A 15,352-nucleotide genomic window follows, 5' to 3' on the forward strand; every position below is an offset into this window, starting at 1 on the left:
TTTAAAAAGCTGCACATTCCTTCAGGGAACTGAAATTTAGGCAAAAATGATGCATGATATTGCTGGAGTTGAAATCTGTTTGGGAAATGTCTTCAATATTAATGGAGACAGAGGGTTGTTCAAACACAGCTTCCTGAAACCAGTGTAATATGCAGTGCAAACAAGGACAAAAATTAATATTGAGTCAAGACTAAATATTTGCTTTAAAATTTCCCTGTGAGACTGATTTTAATTATTATGTTTTTTTACATAATGGAGAATGTAGTGTCCATAAAATCAGCATTTTGGTAGGATTTTCCCAAGCAGTTGTAGCTTCCCTCCTTTGTGTCCCACTGATAGGAGTGTGTGTGTGGACCTTACAACCATAGCTGGAATCATGTGAATGAGATGTTTGCTCATTCTTTTTCCTGAAAATATTTCTTCTGCTCATCCTAACAAATCCCCAGCAGCTTAAATAACAATTTCTCTACTTCAGCAACAAATAGTGGGCTAGGGCAATGTATGGCTGGCTGTGCTTCCCCCTCACTTTCCCCAGAAGGCTGTTTTCTCTGGGCTGTGTCAGCATTCTGTTCCTTAACCCTGCAGAGTCAGCCCAGCTCAGACACCTACAGTTGTGCAGGTGCTTTGCTTCCATTTCTGGCTTGGCTGTTTGGCTTCTGTTCAGGGTTCACCTTTCTGTTTTTCAATATTTTAACATTATTGCCTGTTAGGTTCATGGCAGCAGCGTTTTTTGGAAACCAGGAGCAAATGTCTGGGTCAGGGGTGGTCCACAGCCCTGGCCTGGGGAGCTCAGGTTGATGTTGGGGGTTTATTTCAGTGCTGTGCTGGGTGTTCACACTGGAGAGGAATCAAAGGGCTCACAGGGTACAGGAGGCAGCCTGAGCTCATCGTTCTGTGGTTGCACAGGAGGAGCAGCGAGGGTTTGGATCAGCAATCCAGTAATTCCCCCAGAAATCTCCATTTTCAAAGTTCTGCACAGGTAATCCATACCCACGAGGTGTGATGCTCCTCTTTGCTAATTTTTACCTTGAAATTTGTGGGAAATCAGGGTGTGCTTTGTTACTTCTTTCTTTGTTTTTGTTTTTTTAAGTGAGATTTCTGTGTGACAGCCTGACTCAAACGTCAGGAATCCTTAGCTGGTAAATAGAAAAGAATAAAACAACACTAAAAGCAAGACCTTTATTAAAAATGTATCTCAAAATGAAAAATCTACTCACCAAAAACTAAATGCTTTCTTTCAAGGACAGGCTGACTGATGCTGGGATTGAATCTCTGATCCCTAAAATTATGTTCTGTATCTTTATCTCTATCTAATTTAGATTAAACGACAAGAAGTCCTTAGGTAACAGCACTAACAATTTTCTATTTCCTATGGTTTAAGGCCAAAAGGTGATTTATGTAAGAAATCAGCATTTGCCTCAGCAATGATGGTATTTTGAGAGACTGAAACAATTTCACTGAGATAAAATATAATAGAGAGGAAATATCCATGTAGTTCTCGAAACAGCTGCACATGGATCTTTTCAGAGAATTCAGTGTTAGTCCTGCTTCATTCATCTCACAAATTGGAACACTATTAACTGTATTTTATTTTTTTTAAATTATTTTTTCTCTAGCAAGGCTGAGTTTGTTCAGCACTTCCAGGAAAAATGTAGGACTCAATTTCCTTATTTTTTATGGAGCCCTGAATGCTGAACAATTTGGGCACCAGATGCTTGATTTTTATTTTTTTTTTTTTTCAATTAAGGTGTGCATGAGAATATATACACCTTCAAATATTATCAGATTTCTGCCTCAAAGAAACCAATCTTCTAACATTTCCTTTCCTTTTTTTTCAGGTGGATTTGGAGCCAGAAGGCAAAGTGTTTGTTGTCATAACTCTTTCAGGAAACTTCACAGAAGGTAAGGGACTTGCTCTGGCTTGTTTCCTTTCAGAGCTGGACTGCTCTGTGTCCCTGCCATCAGTTCCAGAGCAGTGCAGGCATTTGGATTTTTCAGTGCCCCCATGCTGGGGTGTGTCTGAGGTTTTCTGAGTGATGGGGGAAATCTGGAAGGGGCTGTTGGTGGCAGCTGGGGCTGTGGTGCCCTCTGCTCTGATCTCAGACCTGGGGAGCTCGCTGGTTGTGCTCTCTGCTTTATTTCCCTGAAGCTGTCCTTCAGACAGGCTGTTTTTGTCACTGGTGCTTTTCACCTGGCTGCCTCTCCAAGGGCAAGCTGAGGAGAAGGCAGAGCATGTTTAAAATGGAACATGTTTAAAACATCTGGATGGGTTTTGTCTGTAATTGTTCACATCTACTTCATGACCATTTCTGTTTCCCGGGTTCACTTTGCACAGGAAGCTTGCAAGTTTTTAGTGTGACAGCTGCCCTAAAAAAGTATCTGGGCAGTCTTTTTTTTTGGTAACTATATTTAATAGTGTAATGGTTTTGATATCCCTGTTGTTTATTGTGATACCAGTTATGAGTGTGGATGTGAGCTGTGCTGCAGCAACCCAGGAAATCTCTGTATTTGTAACCAGAGAACAGGGGAATGCCAAGGTGTGCTGGGGAGGCCTGGAGGAATTTCTTGCAGGGATGAAAAGGGTGTTAGAAATTGGCTTTAATGTCCTATGACAGAGCCAGGGATGGAAAGAGAAGAAACTGGAGGGCTTTTACTGACTTACATCCCTGTTAGTATCCACATGCAGGAGTGCCATGCTTGGCCATTTAAAGCATGGTGGGCATGAGCATAAATGCAGAGTGTGTTTCAGACCTGTGCTGGTGGCTGAGCATGTTGCTAACAAGGTTTCAGAGATGAGAAATGCAGAACTCAGATGTTTGCACAGCTACTGCTTTCCGAGGGGAATGGAAAACGTTGGAAATAATTTACTTCTCTTTCCTCTGTTGTTCTTGAGGATGTGTAGACTTACAGAACAGGAACATCAAAGGTGGCTCTTGGGTTTTTTCCTGGCTGGTTGTTCTCATGTATGGTCACATTTAGAGTTTCCAGAAAAAGTCTTAATCCAGGGCAAGCCTGATTGCAGGTACTGACTTTTCCCAGTCATTGGGTAAAGGAGGTATTCATGAAGAAGGGGTTTCCCTCTGATACACAGAGAGGTCTTGTTCATAATATCATATTTAATTCTGCTTTTGTCTCTTTTGCTGGAAGAATGGAGGCTCTGAATGCTATTTGAAATTGTAAGGGTTTTTTGGAAAAAAGTCTGAGAATAATTCACGACTTGAAAGCTCAAAAAGTGGCTTCCCACTCGTTCCCCTGATCTGGAGGGCAGCCACTGCCACATCCTTCCTGCTCCCTATGACTTCTTATGCTGAGCTGGTTGTTTTGGTTATGGAAATAGCCAAATTCACAGGGTCTCAGGTACCACTGTCTACCTCCAGTAAAGTAAAAGGCAAAAAAAATGGGCAAAGAGAGGGAGGAAGTAGGGGGGATAAGAATAAAAATTAGCAAAACCCAAAAAACTCCCAACAAAACAATTGAGACTGGGGTTTTATGCCCATGTGAGACTGCCTTATTTTGTTTGTCCTGTTTTGCTTACTCAAAACAGGCAGTCCTGGTGGTGCTTGGACTTTACCTTTAGGAGTGGTGGTTTTTGGGTTTGATCAAAAGTTCTTCTGACCAAAACCTTAATTTGGTTCTGCTCACCTACAGCAGGGATGGGGGAGCAGAATGTGACTCCTGGGAGTCTGACAGAGGCATTTGAGGACTGTCAGGATGTGAGGGCAGTATAGCAAACATGCAGCTGCAAAGGGGTCAGTTCTTTGCAGGTTCCCATATGGCTCTTCTGTCCATCACTGCTACCCTGCTGTTTTGAGGCAGGGAGATCTGCCTGTTTGATGTGCTAAAAATACATGTAGTTTTTCAGCAAAAGAAAGGAACAGAGCAATAGGAAGTGAGGGAAGCCTAGAGAAATTATACCTGCCTCTCTTTATTTTCTCTGCTTGGATATACTTGCTGTGCTAAGCTGTATTTGATTATATTAACTACCCTCATTCAGCTGACATTTCCTGTGTAAAGCAACCAGTGAAAAATTAAAATGAAAATCTCCTTACCTTGGGAGGAGGTTACCTCTCACAGAAATCACAGAATTCTCTGAGTTGGAAGGGATCCACAAGGGTCAGCAAAGTCCAACTCCTGAGCTCCCCAGGGTGACACATCCCTGGTGGCCCTGGCACCCAGCTGGGGTGGAGGGAAGCACCTCTCCCCCAGCCATCTCCTCACTGACCCAGGAGCTGTTCCAGTCCAGGCTGTTTTATAGAGAAGGTGAGGACTGACTTCTGCCTGCCAGGCTTCAGGCATTGCTTAGGGATTGATTTCCTGCCTCTTCTCAAATGAATTTATTTACTCTTTTCTGGGTTGTCTTTCTTTCACCCTTTTAGGATTTTTTTTTCAAGTCATCAAATTTTTTTCAAGTCATACAATTCCTTTTGAAAACTTTCTTATTCCTTTTACTCTGGATATAAATATGATTTTCCCCCCCACAAGGGTGTCTTCAGCATTCCTTACCTCTGTCTCTGTGTCTCCTTGCTTCTGCTCTCTTAAAAACAGTGAATGTACCTTCTCTGAGGTGTGTTTTTGCTGTGGATGTGTTGTCAGCTGAGGAGCTGAAACAGGAGCAGGGTGCAGTGTGTGGGACCCCACCAAGCTCTGCCCAGCCTGGGGACTGCAGGAGCTGTGGTTTAACAGAACCCAGAGATCCTGCTTCCCTCCCTCCCTGTGATCCATGTGTGTGCCAGGAACTCTGAGATAATCCACAAGATCTCACCTCTTGCAGGCCCTCTTTAAAGGGAGGAAATCTGCTTTTTTGCTCTCTTACACACGTAGGGCTCTTGAGGTGCCCCAGAGGGTGTTGCTCAGCTGGTGGCATGAATTCAGACCTGCTCCCCAGTGCTTGTTGCTTTTCCCACTGAATACTGGTTTCAGCTGTGAAAGAGCAAACCCTGAATTAGCTCTTCTTGGGTAGGATATGATTGATTTAAAATAAAATCCTTGCAGTGAGTGTGGTGAATCCCTGCTGTGGTTTGTGCCTCTGGGGCCCTGTGAGAAGTTAAAAGAGATTCCCCAGAGCTGGTGATGGTGCTTGGGCCAGGCTGTTTGGCTGCAGCAAGGTCAGGCTGGACACTGAGAGGCCCCAGGTGTGTGCCTGGATGGATTGAACCTCTCCCCTGGAGTCCCAGAGCAGCCCAGTCCCCTCACAGCTTTGCCTGCAAGGTGCCCTCGGTTTGCCACCTCTCTTTCTGTTTGCCCTATTCAATTCTGAGCAAAGCTAATTAAATTAATACAAATGAAGTATTTGACTGAATTAATTAATGAAGCAAGTCCTGTAGAAAACAGAGTGTTTCTATTTTAGTGCTTTGAACTCCTGAAATGTGCCTTTTTTTTTTTCACATTGTCACTCAAAATTATAATTCTGGCTTGAAGTTCAGTTTTAATTTCATCGTTCTAAAATAAGTAATGGTTGTTTCTTTTCATTCAGTGTCTGTAAAGACAATGACAAATTTGAGTTCTGGGCAAGAAATAGAAAGACAAGAATATTGAAAAGCCAAGTGAGTCAGTAGAGTGCATTTAGCACCTGTTACTAAATATTTCATGTTGGTAGGGTTTGCAGCAGCAAGGAATCATAGAATCATATTGGAAGGGACCTTTAGGATCATCTAGTTCCATCCCCCCAAGGGGCAAGCTGAACCTGCTTACCTACAGGTAACCTAAGAAGCAGGTTCAGGAAGCCCAAACCTGTTTCTGGACCAGGAAATGCTTCTTTGTTTTGCAGCTGGCACATTCAAATGGTTTGTCCTCAAACACAGAGACTCCTGGTCTTTTGCTGTCATTTTGCTTAGAATACATTTTTCTAACACAAAGTTTTTAAAAAGAAATAATGTTTTCTCTGACAGGTACCACTAAAGATCTGCAGCCTTAAAGTGTCAAGTGGAACATAAATATTGTGTTAACAAGATCCTTGCTCTGCACTATAATGTAGCTCCTCAGCCCCATAAAATTTCTATTGACAGGTCTGTTATCAGGTTCTTGCACAACAGGGAGGAAAAAGAGTTTTACCAATCCTCTATAAACTGCAATAATGACTGCTTTCAGCCCATCTTTTCACTTAAGGGAATAAATACTGGAAACTAGGAAGCAGGAATAAAAAAATGCCCTGTTCTCATGCCCTGTTTTTTTGGGCCGCTCTTCTCTTTTGGTTTACTGGCTCTAGCAGAGTTTTAAAGCTTGTGGTAGCCACCACCTAGAAAACCTGCTGGTCCAAACTGAACATATCAATGCAGAATAAGATAAAGTTCTGCTGTCTTTGGTTCACAGTCTGAGGACATGGAAGCCTTTAATGGCTAGCCCAAAGTCTTATGTGGCAGAGACCAGCAGGAGACTTGCATTTCTACACTCTTGTATTTTTTTTTTCCAGTATCTACAAGCTTTTTCAGTGCTTTACACTTGTCACACCTGTGTGCTGTAGGCAAGGGATTTCCAGATCCACTCCATGTTGATTCAGCTCTGCATTTTCAGGTGGAGATAGGTCAGGACAGTTTTGGGTCCCATGGGGGAGAAAATACATCCTGAGTGTGCCCTGAGAAGACTGAGCCCTTGCAGGGACCAGGAATGTAATCCACAAATGCTCTGCATCTCTGTGGGGCAGGCTGGAGAACTTCAGTGGATCCCCAGCCTTGCTGAAAGATTTCAGTCAGGTTAAAAAATAAAATCCAGCTTAAAGAGTAAAAAGTTTCCAGAAGATGATCTTGAAGTCCTGAGCAGGTATTGATCTCCTGGAGGTCACACTCTGCACACCCCAGCAGAGGTTTATCAGCCAAGCAGGGGGAGAAAGAGCAGCTCTGTCCTTGTCCTGAAGCCTCCATGAGTTTCTTTTTTTTTTGTATTTCAAAGTGAAACTTTCAAAATGTGCACATTGCGTTTCATGTGTAAATATTGCCGAGAGAACCCGAGAGAACTTACACCCTGGAACTCTGATATCTCACATGTGTCTCTCTGCCTTAAAAAAAAAAAAAGGAAACAAAACAAGGCAAGTTTGTTAAATTCTGAATTTTCACAGGGAAAAAAAAATATTTCAATAGGGAAGTAAACAAACAAAGCTGTTTATTCCTGGTAGCAGGAAGAGCCAGACCCTAGGAAATGAAATGATTTGCCTGGTGTTTATGGAGGGCCTGTAATGCAGAGACAGGAGGAGAACAGCACCCCAGCCTGCCCCATATCCACAGGACTACTTTTATTTTTCAGCAAATGGTCCATGTGAGTCCCACAGCTATTGCAGTGTGTCTAAGGCCAGGAGGATTTTGTCACTAATTTGTGACTTGCCCAGATCTGCCTTCTGCAGAAATACTCAGGCACTGTTAAAATGCAACAAACAGCAATATCAGGGTTAACTTCACTTCCTCAGTGGGCTGTGTTTTGTCTGGGCTCTGAAACCTAGAGATAAATACCCAAGCTTGCAATCAGTGGGATTTCAGTGTTCCTGGCTGTAATGAGGAACAGAGGTTGCTCTGCTTTATTTTCATGTGGCTCCTGGAAGAGGTGATGGTAGTTCCCAGGGGAGATGAAACCTCCTTGGCCTTGGAGGACAGGGCTGTGCTGGAGCTGGGGCAAGATGGGGAGGGTGGGATGGAAGGAGAGGAACATGAAGCTCTAGGAGGTGAGTGCTGGGATCCAGGGATGATGGCACAGCCCTGGCTGCTGCACCCTGATGCTGCTTCATGGCCATCCCTCTCTGGACCCAGTGTGGTTGAAGGCACCTGGATGATACCCTGGACTGGATGAAGGGGATGCCCTGATAGTAGCACACCTCAGACTGTGCCTGAATTTCCCTAGACCACAATTTGTGAGGTGCCTGACTGATGGAATAGGTAAATGGCTGTCCAAAAGCTTCAGTGCTTTACCAGGGGTCACTCTGTAAAGCTGTGCCAGAAACTACAGGGAAAAAAATACCAACAAAGCCATGCTGTTCATTTTTTCATCCATCTCTCTCTCTCTCACTATATATATATGTATTTACATATACCTTCAGCTCCACCAACTATCAAATTAATATCCAATTTAATATCTGTATCCAGTTTAATAGCTGAGTCTCTCAATTCTGGCTGCTGGAGGAAACTCCTGATTTAGGTGGTACCACCCTAGTCAAGGGTTTTCCTTGTGTCTGGGTGCCTGGCAGCCCAGCCTGTCCAGCATGCAGAAGTCCTTGTCCCCTGAAGGTAACAAGTGCTCTTGTGCTGCAGTGTTTAATTCCCTCAGTTTACCTGGGAGGTGCTCAGGCATGGTGAGTGCTCCTGGGGAGACCCAAGGGTCCCTCTGGCTCCACAGACATGAGGAGGATCAGCAGCATCAGTCCTGCTGCTTGGTGAGGGGGTTGTGCAGTTCAGTCCTGCACCTCACTGGAGGGGGACAACATGTCCCAAAAAACCAAGGGCAGAGCTGGGTGTTCAGCATTGGGTGGAGCTGGCATGGAGCTGCAGGAATCAGAGCTCATCTTCTAGTGGTGCTTTAGGAGGTGAATACTCACACTTGCAATTTATACACCTCTGTTTTAGGTTGTTCCAGACCATGCCCAGCAGAAAATAATGAGTTTCCTGCTCTTCAGTGCCAGCTGTTTTTGTTTCCTGGAGTGCTTCAGCAGCAATGATTCTGTTTGTTTTCCAGAATGAAAAGCTGAATCAAAACAAAGCTTTGAGCAAAGAGATCCTGATGTTGTTTGGCCAGGGTGACCTCAAGCTTGGCAGAGGAAAGAGAGGGAAGGATGAAAGCTTCTGCTGTCCCTGTCTGCTGTCTTTGGGGAATATTTACTCATCTGTGGTGTGGGATAAACTGCATGCCATCAGCATGGCTTGGGGGGCTGTGGACACCACCTGCACTGAGCCACCTCAGTGGCTGCTGCTCCTGGCACTGCCAGCACTGCTGGGGGCTGCAGATGAGGGAAGAATGAGGCAGTTTCATAATTGAGGGTAAATCTGTCTATCTGAAAAGGATGCTCTTGGGCTTCCCTGGGGCTGCCTTGAGTGAGGCCAGTTCTGCACCAGCTGTCTGGACTGGGAAATTGGAGCAGGGCTGTGTGGTTGGGTTTTGGGCCAGAATTGCCCCTGACTGAGCTCAGCCCTGCCCTGGGTGCTGCAGTGAGGCAGGAGGGGAGCCCCAGCAGTGATGCAGAGGAGGGAGGAAGGCAGGAGGTCTGGCTGAGCAGGTGTCCTGCTCTCCTTGCCCCAGCTGCTGAGACAAGGGACAGGGGCACTGAATGGTGCAGACACTGGGAAAAGTTGCTTGGAGAAGAAATAGAGCCATAAGGGTCTGGAAGAAGGACAGAGATAAGGAATATAAGGAGAGAGAAGGAGGCAGGAGATTGGTCTGGGCAGTGGTGATGGATGGGTATGGGCAGGAGTAGTCAGAAGGAAGCAGCTTAAAAGAAGCCCAAAAGGTTAAAGGAGGTGGGAGGAGGAGAGAATATGGACAGAGGGGATTGTAGAGGAGCTGCAGGGGACAGGGAAAGGCTGCAGCAGCAGCATAGCTGTGACCATCAAAGCCAGCTTCTTGCTAGAGCCTGGAACTGTTTTTAATCCCAGAATCTCAGCTCTTTTCTGCCGTCTAGCTGCCAGACTTGTTGAGCATGTGTGTCTGTCAGCAGCACTGATCCCCACACTAAAGCAGAGTCCTTTCCTGGCAAGTGTGTTCTCCTGGTAGTGCTCTCCTCTCTCCCTGCAGCTGTGTGTTCAAAACCACAGCCTTGCTGCTGAGCCAGGACCAAGGAGACTGCTGCAGTTCCAGCAGATGAACTTGCTTCCAATAATAACTTTCTTTGTTTATAAAATGTAGGAAATTGCCCTAGAGCCAGAAACCTTTTCATTTGAAGGATATCACTGGAAAATAAAACTCTCAAAAGTCAGGCAATGCTGAATTTTTGCATCTAAAATGTGTCCTTCTTGTATGTTCACAGTACAGACTTGCAGATCACACTTGCAAGTCAGCAAGGATAAAGGCAGAAAAATGTTTCTTGTCCAGCCTGCCCAGCTCAGAGTTCTTAGGTGTTCAGTTGAGGAGTCCCTACTGAGTGATGGCCTCAGTCTAGTCCTACTCCTGTTGTTGCTTGCTTTGACTCTGGTTCTGTGTTTCACTTGTGAATGGGAGGCAAAGTGGGAAAAACAAGCCCATCAAGGGAAGGGTCCAATTGCATCCAAAAGGGCTGATGACAACTCGAGCATGAAGGCTATGGCAGAGAAATCCCTGTGTCCCATGCTGTGGCTGGAAAATGGCTCTGTGGGAAGGCAGGGTGCTGTGTGGGGGGAGAGCTGCTTCAACCTGTGTGAGAGCTGTTGTGACCATCAAACCACGGGCTGCCTTTCATCTCCTGTCATTTGAGCCTAAACAAATTCCCTCCTCAAGTGTTCCTTCCCCATTGAAGGGCTGGGAAAACAGATGAAGTGAGGTACAGGTTTTAGTTGTCTGTCACAAACTGTTGGGGAAAGTGACTTTCTTCCTGCTCACCCACATCTACCTTTTTGTTAATTGAGTGAGATGGGAGAGCCCATGGGGAGGCAGGGTATGAATTTACTGCTGTTCTTACACCTGCTGGAAAGGGGCACCTCTTTGGGAGAATGAAATGGATGTCAATTATGGAACTGCTGACACCAGACTGCCCAAGCAGTCTCATGGTGAGTCACCATCCCTGGAAGTGTTCAGGAAACAGCTGGACATGGCACTCAGAGCTGTGGTTTTGTTGACAATCTGATGTTTGGTCAAAGGTTGCACTCAATGATCTTGGAGGTCTTTTCCAACCTTTATGATTCTATGAGCCTGAGCTGAGGCAAGCAGCACCCTCTCCATGTGGCAGCCAGCATTTTTAAAGCTGTATTTGTTTGGGTTTGGGACATCTGCTTTTGAAATCCCAGAGACATATTTCAGAAGTGGAGAAATATGTATTGCAGGGTGAAAACCATGTTTGGGAGGAGATGGGGAAGGGGAGAGAATCAGGTCTGGCTGTGTTAGCTGCTGGGAAGCTGTTGGGGCCAACTGCATTCATTTCCTGAAGGCCTTGGGAAATCCCTCTGGGAAATCCCAGTAATCCCCTGGCACTGGGAGGGCCAGAGCACTCATGGTCCCTGCCATCTGCAGAAGTTTCAGGATGGATTGTGCCATCCCCAGCCTGAGCACTGAGCATTTCCTTGTTGCATTGCCAGGGAAATTGGGGATGTGTTGATGAGAAGAGGTGCTGCTTCTTGGCAGAGCTCTTCCCAATAAACTGGGAATACAAGAGGCTGAATTTATTTTTCTTGACAGATGCTCTGCTGTGGCAGTGTCTTACTCAGCCCATGGTGTGTGGGAACCTGCGTGGGAGAGCAGCCTGGTAAACAACCTGCTTTTTAGGGCTGTGGAAATTAGAGGCCTCCTTGGCAAGCTGCCACATGGAAATCTCCAAAGTTCCTGGGTCAGCTGTGGGATCAGAGCTGAGCTTGTTGCTGGACCACTTGGCTCCTCAGCTGTGGGGTGACCAGTCCACCAGGAGAATCCAGGTGTGGCAGGGTGGTGATTCAGGTGTGGATCATCCTGCCCAGCGAGCCCAGGGCCAGTGCAGCTCCAGGGGAAAAGCTGAGGCCTCTCATGACAGCAGTCAGAGGCGCCAGTGGCAGAAAAAGGGGAATGTTTAACTTGTCCTGTTGAATTAGCTTTCCCAGGTACTTTGCTCCTGACTAGATTCCAGTTGTGCTTTGGGATCCAGTTTGCTTTCTCATGGAGAAAAGTGCGGTGCCCTTGGTGAGGAAGGTTTGAGATTTCATCCTAGGGATGGCTGCTTGTTGAGTAACATGGTTACTTATTTGTGGAGATGCTGCAAAACTTTGGGACCCTCTGAACACAAGCTGCTGGATATTCCTATCTCAACTGGCTTTTTGTTCATCCTGGTTGCTTTGTGTGATTGTCTTTGTGTTCCATGAAGAGTGTTCTCCTGCTCCTCCTTCTTTTGAGGTTGATTTTAAACCTGTGTCTCTAGCAAATTGCACTGCCCGGACATAAAAATGTGAGTTTTCAGCAGATTTACTTGATTGTCAGACATTGTGTGAACACCCCTGTTTCAATACCAAAGCAGCCAACTTCTGAAGCTGCCCTGTGCCCCAAAAGGGGGATGTCCCCCAGAGCATCCACTTTAAAAACAGCTTTAAGCTGCACTTGGTTAAAAATAGGTTTGACTTGGATCTCGTGCTTCCCTGTGTGGGCAGGGCCTGCCAGGAGTGAGTTGTGATCCCTGCTGTGGGAGCACCCACAGCATGTGAGCTGCTGGTGGCTGTGACAGCAGGAGCCCCCAGGCAGCAGGAGCAGGGGGGTTCAGGATCTCCCTGCCACCAATTCTGCTTTTCTGGAGGATTTTGCACAAGTGATGGGAGCTCTGACTTATAAATGCTGTCACTCTGTTCCTGCTACTTCTGCAGCCAGTGCGGTTTGAGATCTTCTAAATCAGAGGGCTTCTGGCACATGAATTAATCATGGCAAAGATCAAAGTTGCTCTGTTAGTTTTATTTTCCTGGTTTTAATGAATAATGTATTAAAATGGTTTCCTTCCCTAGTAAATCACATCTCAACGTTTTTCTCTTGAGTTTAGTAAGTGGGAAGGACCAACAGGAGGTTTTACAATGGAAATTTGCTTGCCTAAGCCCAAGGAAATAGTAATGATTGTAATTGTGAGGAGAGGAGGGAGAGGAATCAGTTTGTTAAGGCTCTGATGCAGTGAGAAGTGTTTTGGGTTTTGTTGAGGTTTTTTTGTCTGTTCTTATGTAGGTCAGTGTGACAGGAGTGGGTTATGGAGCAGGTGAATGCAGGTAGGTCTGAGATGGCAGGGAGGGGGCTCCATTGTGAGGAGGGAACAGTGGGGCTGGGGTGACTTTTAGATTCTGCTTCTGCTGGAAGATCGTGTTCAGCTTCAGCCAGAGGGAAGCACCTGTCTGGGATACAAGCAGACTAATTTATTTTGCTTTTTGAAACTGTGTCTTGCTGGGTAAGGGACAGATACACGGTGGCATTCTGGTCACAGTGCCAGTCTGGGGCTCTGACGAGCTCAGTTCCGTGCTCAGGTTTCTCTTCTCTCCCTCAAATCCCCCTTCTGATTTCTAAATAAAATCCTTTTCTCCTGGAGTCTCCTCTCTGTGCCAGCTGAGATGGTTCTTTGCCATTGTTGCTCGAGCCTGGCAAACAAATATATCCTGAGGTTTTGCAAATGAATGCAAAAACTTGCAGAGATGGAATGGTAAAGTTACTCACTATAGAACTGAGTGGAAAGGCTTTTCCATTGACATTTTTCAGCCTTGTGCAACATACTGTGGTGCCTTGCTTCAGAGCTGTCAACATCTGCAAGCAAATGTCTAAAACCAACTTTTCTTAGGGGAAAAAAAAGAAACTTTTCCAAGAAAAGTCATGTAATAACAAATGTGGAAAAGCTGCTCTGTGCACATCTGAAAACCTGTGTGGCAGTTGGGATTAAAACTCTATGCAAAACAACCTGCATGTTGTTCATAACTGGTTGGGAGACTTGAAGAGGCAGAAAAATACTTGTTTTAGAGGTTCCCAAGCTGCCTTCTTCCTGCTCTCTCCTGTTCTCACAGAAGTTATGCAAACAGATAAGAAGCAGCTATTCCTGCCTCAGCCCCAGCTCTGGGCTGCACCCTTGGCTTTGCAGCCCTGTCCCCTCCTGAAGATGAGGATGCTCCCAGCAGCCACACACTGGGAGAGCTGCAGAGCTGTCCTGCTCTCCCTCTGCTGCCACAGTCCAAGAGGCTGAAGAAAACTGAGATCCCCCAAAAGCTGCTCTTCTGTCTTAGCTACTGGTACTACCAGAGCTTTGGCATCATTGTGTAATTCTAGAAATAAGCCTGTGTTTTGGTTTTTTTTTTGTCATGCTCACCAGTATTGTTGTGTGAACCTCACTGATCCTGTTCTCATTGCTGCCACACTGAAACATTCATCCTTCAGTCCTCAAATGCTGCTATCACTGAGAGCTGAGATGAATTTATGTCCTGGATCTGGCAAGACAACAAGGAAGATGGATCTGCCCTGCTTCAGCACTTGGACAAGAGACAGAGGTCTTGCCTCCAGTGCAGAGTTCTGTGTGATTTGATGCAGGGATGATTACATGTTTGCATTTCCAAGACTGCTGATAGTGTTGTTTCATACTCCTGAGTGGGGAAAACTTTTTTTTGGATTCAGAGCGTCATTGTTCCTTCTTTCAGACAATATTGACAGGTTGCCATCTCAAAAGATGAGCTGCCCTTAACATGGCTTTTCTGTGAAGTCCTGGAAGACAGCAAAGTGCTGCCAGCCCTAGCTGGCTCTTTCTCTGATCTTCACACAAAACTTTATCCAGTTTCAGAGGGCAAAACAGCAGCTGGATCAAACATAGGTCCCAGCCTGTGTTTGGTGTGCCACATGTTTGCTTTGCAAGGAGCCTCTCCTGGGGCTGGAACCAGAGTGCAGAGACTGGATTGTGCACAGACTGGCAAAGGCAGCAGAAGGATCCACTGCTGCTGGGAGACAAAGCCCATGTGGTCACTTCTTTGTGGAGGTGGCTGTTTTCCACCTGGCTGAGTTATGCATCCAACTTAACTTTTGAGAGGAACTGAAGAAAAGCTTTGCAATTAAAAAAACACAGGCTTTCACTCTGCAGCACTAATGTTAGGGAAACAGAATGGGATGTTTAAATCTGTTTCCCTTTTCAGGGTCAGGCTGTCAGACTTCTTCAATGGTGTGTTTGTGTTTATAACATTTTAATTAGCAAAGCTTCCCATGGTTTTGACCATCCACAGGATTATGGTGATAAAACTCCTGCTTAAAAGATGCAAAACCTTAGTAAAGGATTTTTGTCATAACTTACATGTTTTCCAGCCATAAAAATAAACATATTGGTTTTAGCCTCAGTTTATATTCAGTAGATGTGAGGAAGCCCACTGTTAGGTAAATATTGAGAGAACACCTACATACTGATAGCTGGAGGGTGTAGGGGGGTGAATTCATTTGCTTGATCTGATTTATGTGTTCTTTTCCTAAAACACCCACTACTACTCACTGTTAGGGTATGAGTTAGATGAGCATTTAGCATGATCTGAGATTGTTGTTCAGTGCTGGAGTGCTTGTAAGAGGTGAAGGATCTCTTAATCTTCTATCTTGATTTTTATACTCCAGTAAAATCAGTGGTTGGTCTTTGCTCTGTGCTTGTGTGTCACTCAGTGCAAGGGGAGCTTGCCTGCAGTGCTCCTAGGGGAGGAAAATGTGTATACTGCTCCTGGTACTGATAAAAAAGGGCTTAATTAAGTTTTTACTTATTAACATTATTGATTTAAAGCTTTTACATTGCTTTAAAAAATATCTTTAT

General features: G+C 45.3%; 1 protein-coding gene across 1 annotated transcript in view; it reads left to right on the forward strand.

Moving 5' to 3' along the window:
* Positions 1 to 15,352, forward strand: part of PRKCH (protein kinase C eta) — a 113,667-nt gene that overhangs the window by 25,060 nt on the left and 73,255 nt on the right. Inside the window, exon 2 of the mRNA XM_071426232.1 lies at positions 1,839 to 1,902. Coding sequence (XP_071282333.1) covers positions 1,839 to 1,902 — 64 coding nt within the window. The remainder of the gene's footprint in view (positions 1 to 1,838; positions 1,903 to 15,352) is intronic.

Source organism: Agelaius tricolor, unplaced genomic scaffold (assembly GCF_023055355.1).
Source record: "Agelaius tricolor isolate 1412-34295 unplaced genomic scaffold, bAgeTri1.0.p SCAF_5, whole genome shotgun sequence".
Classification (NCBI taxonomy): Eukaryota; Metazoa; Chordata; class Aves; order Passeriformes; family Icteridae; genus Agelaius; species Agelaius tricolor.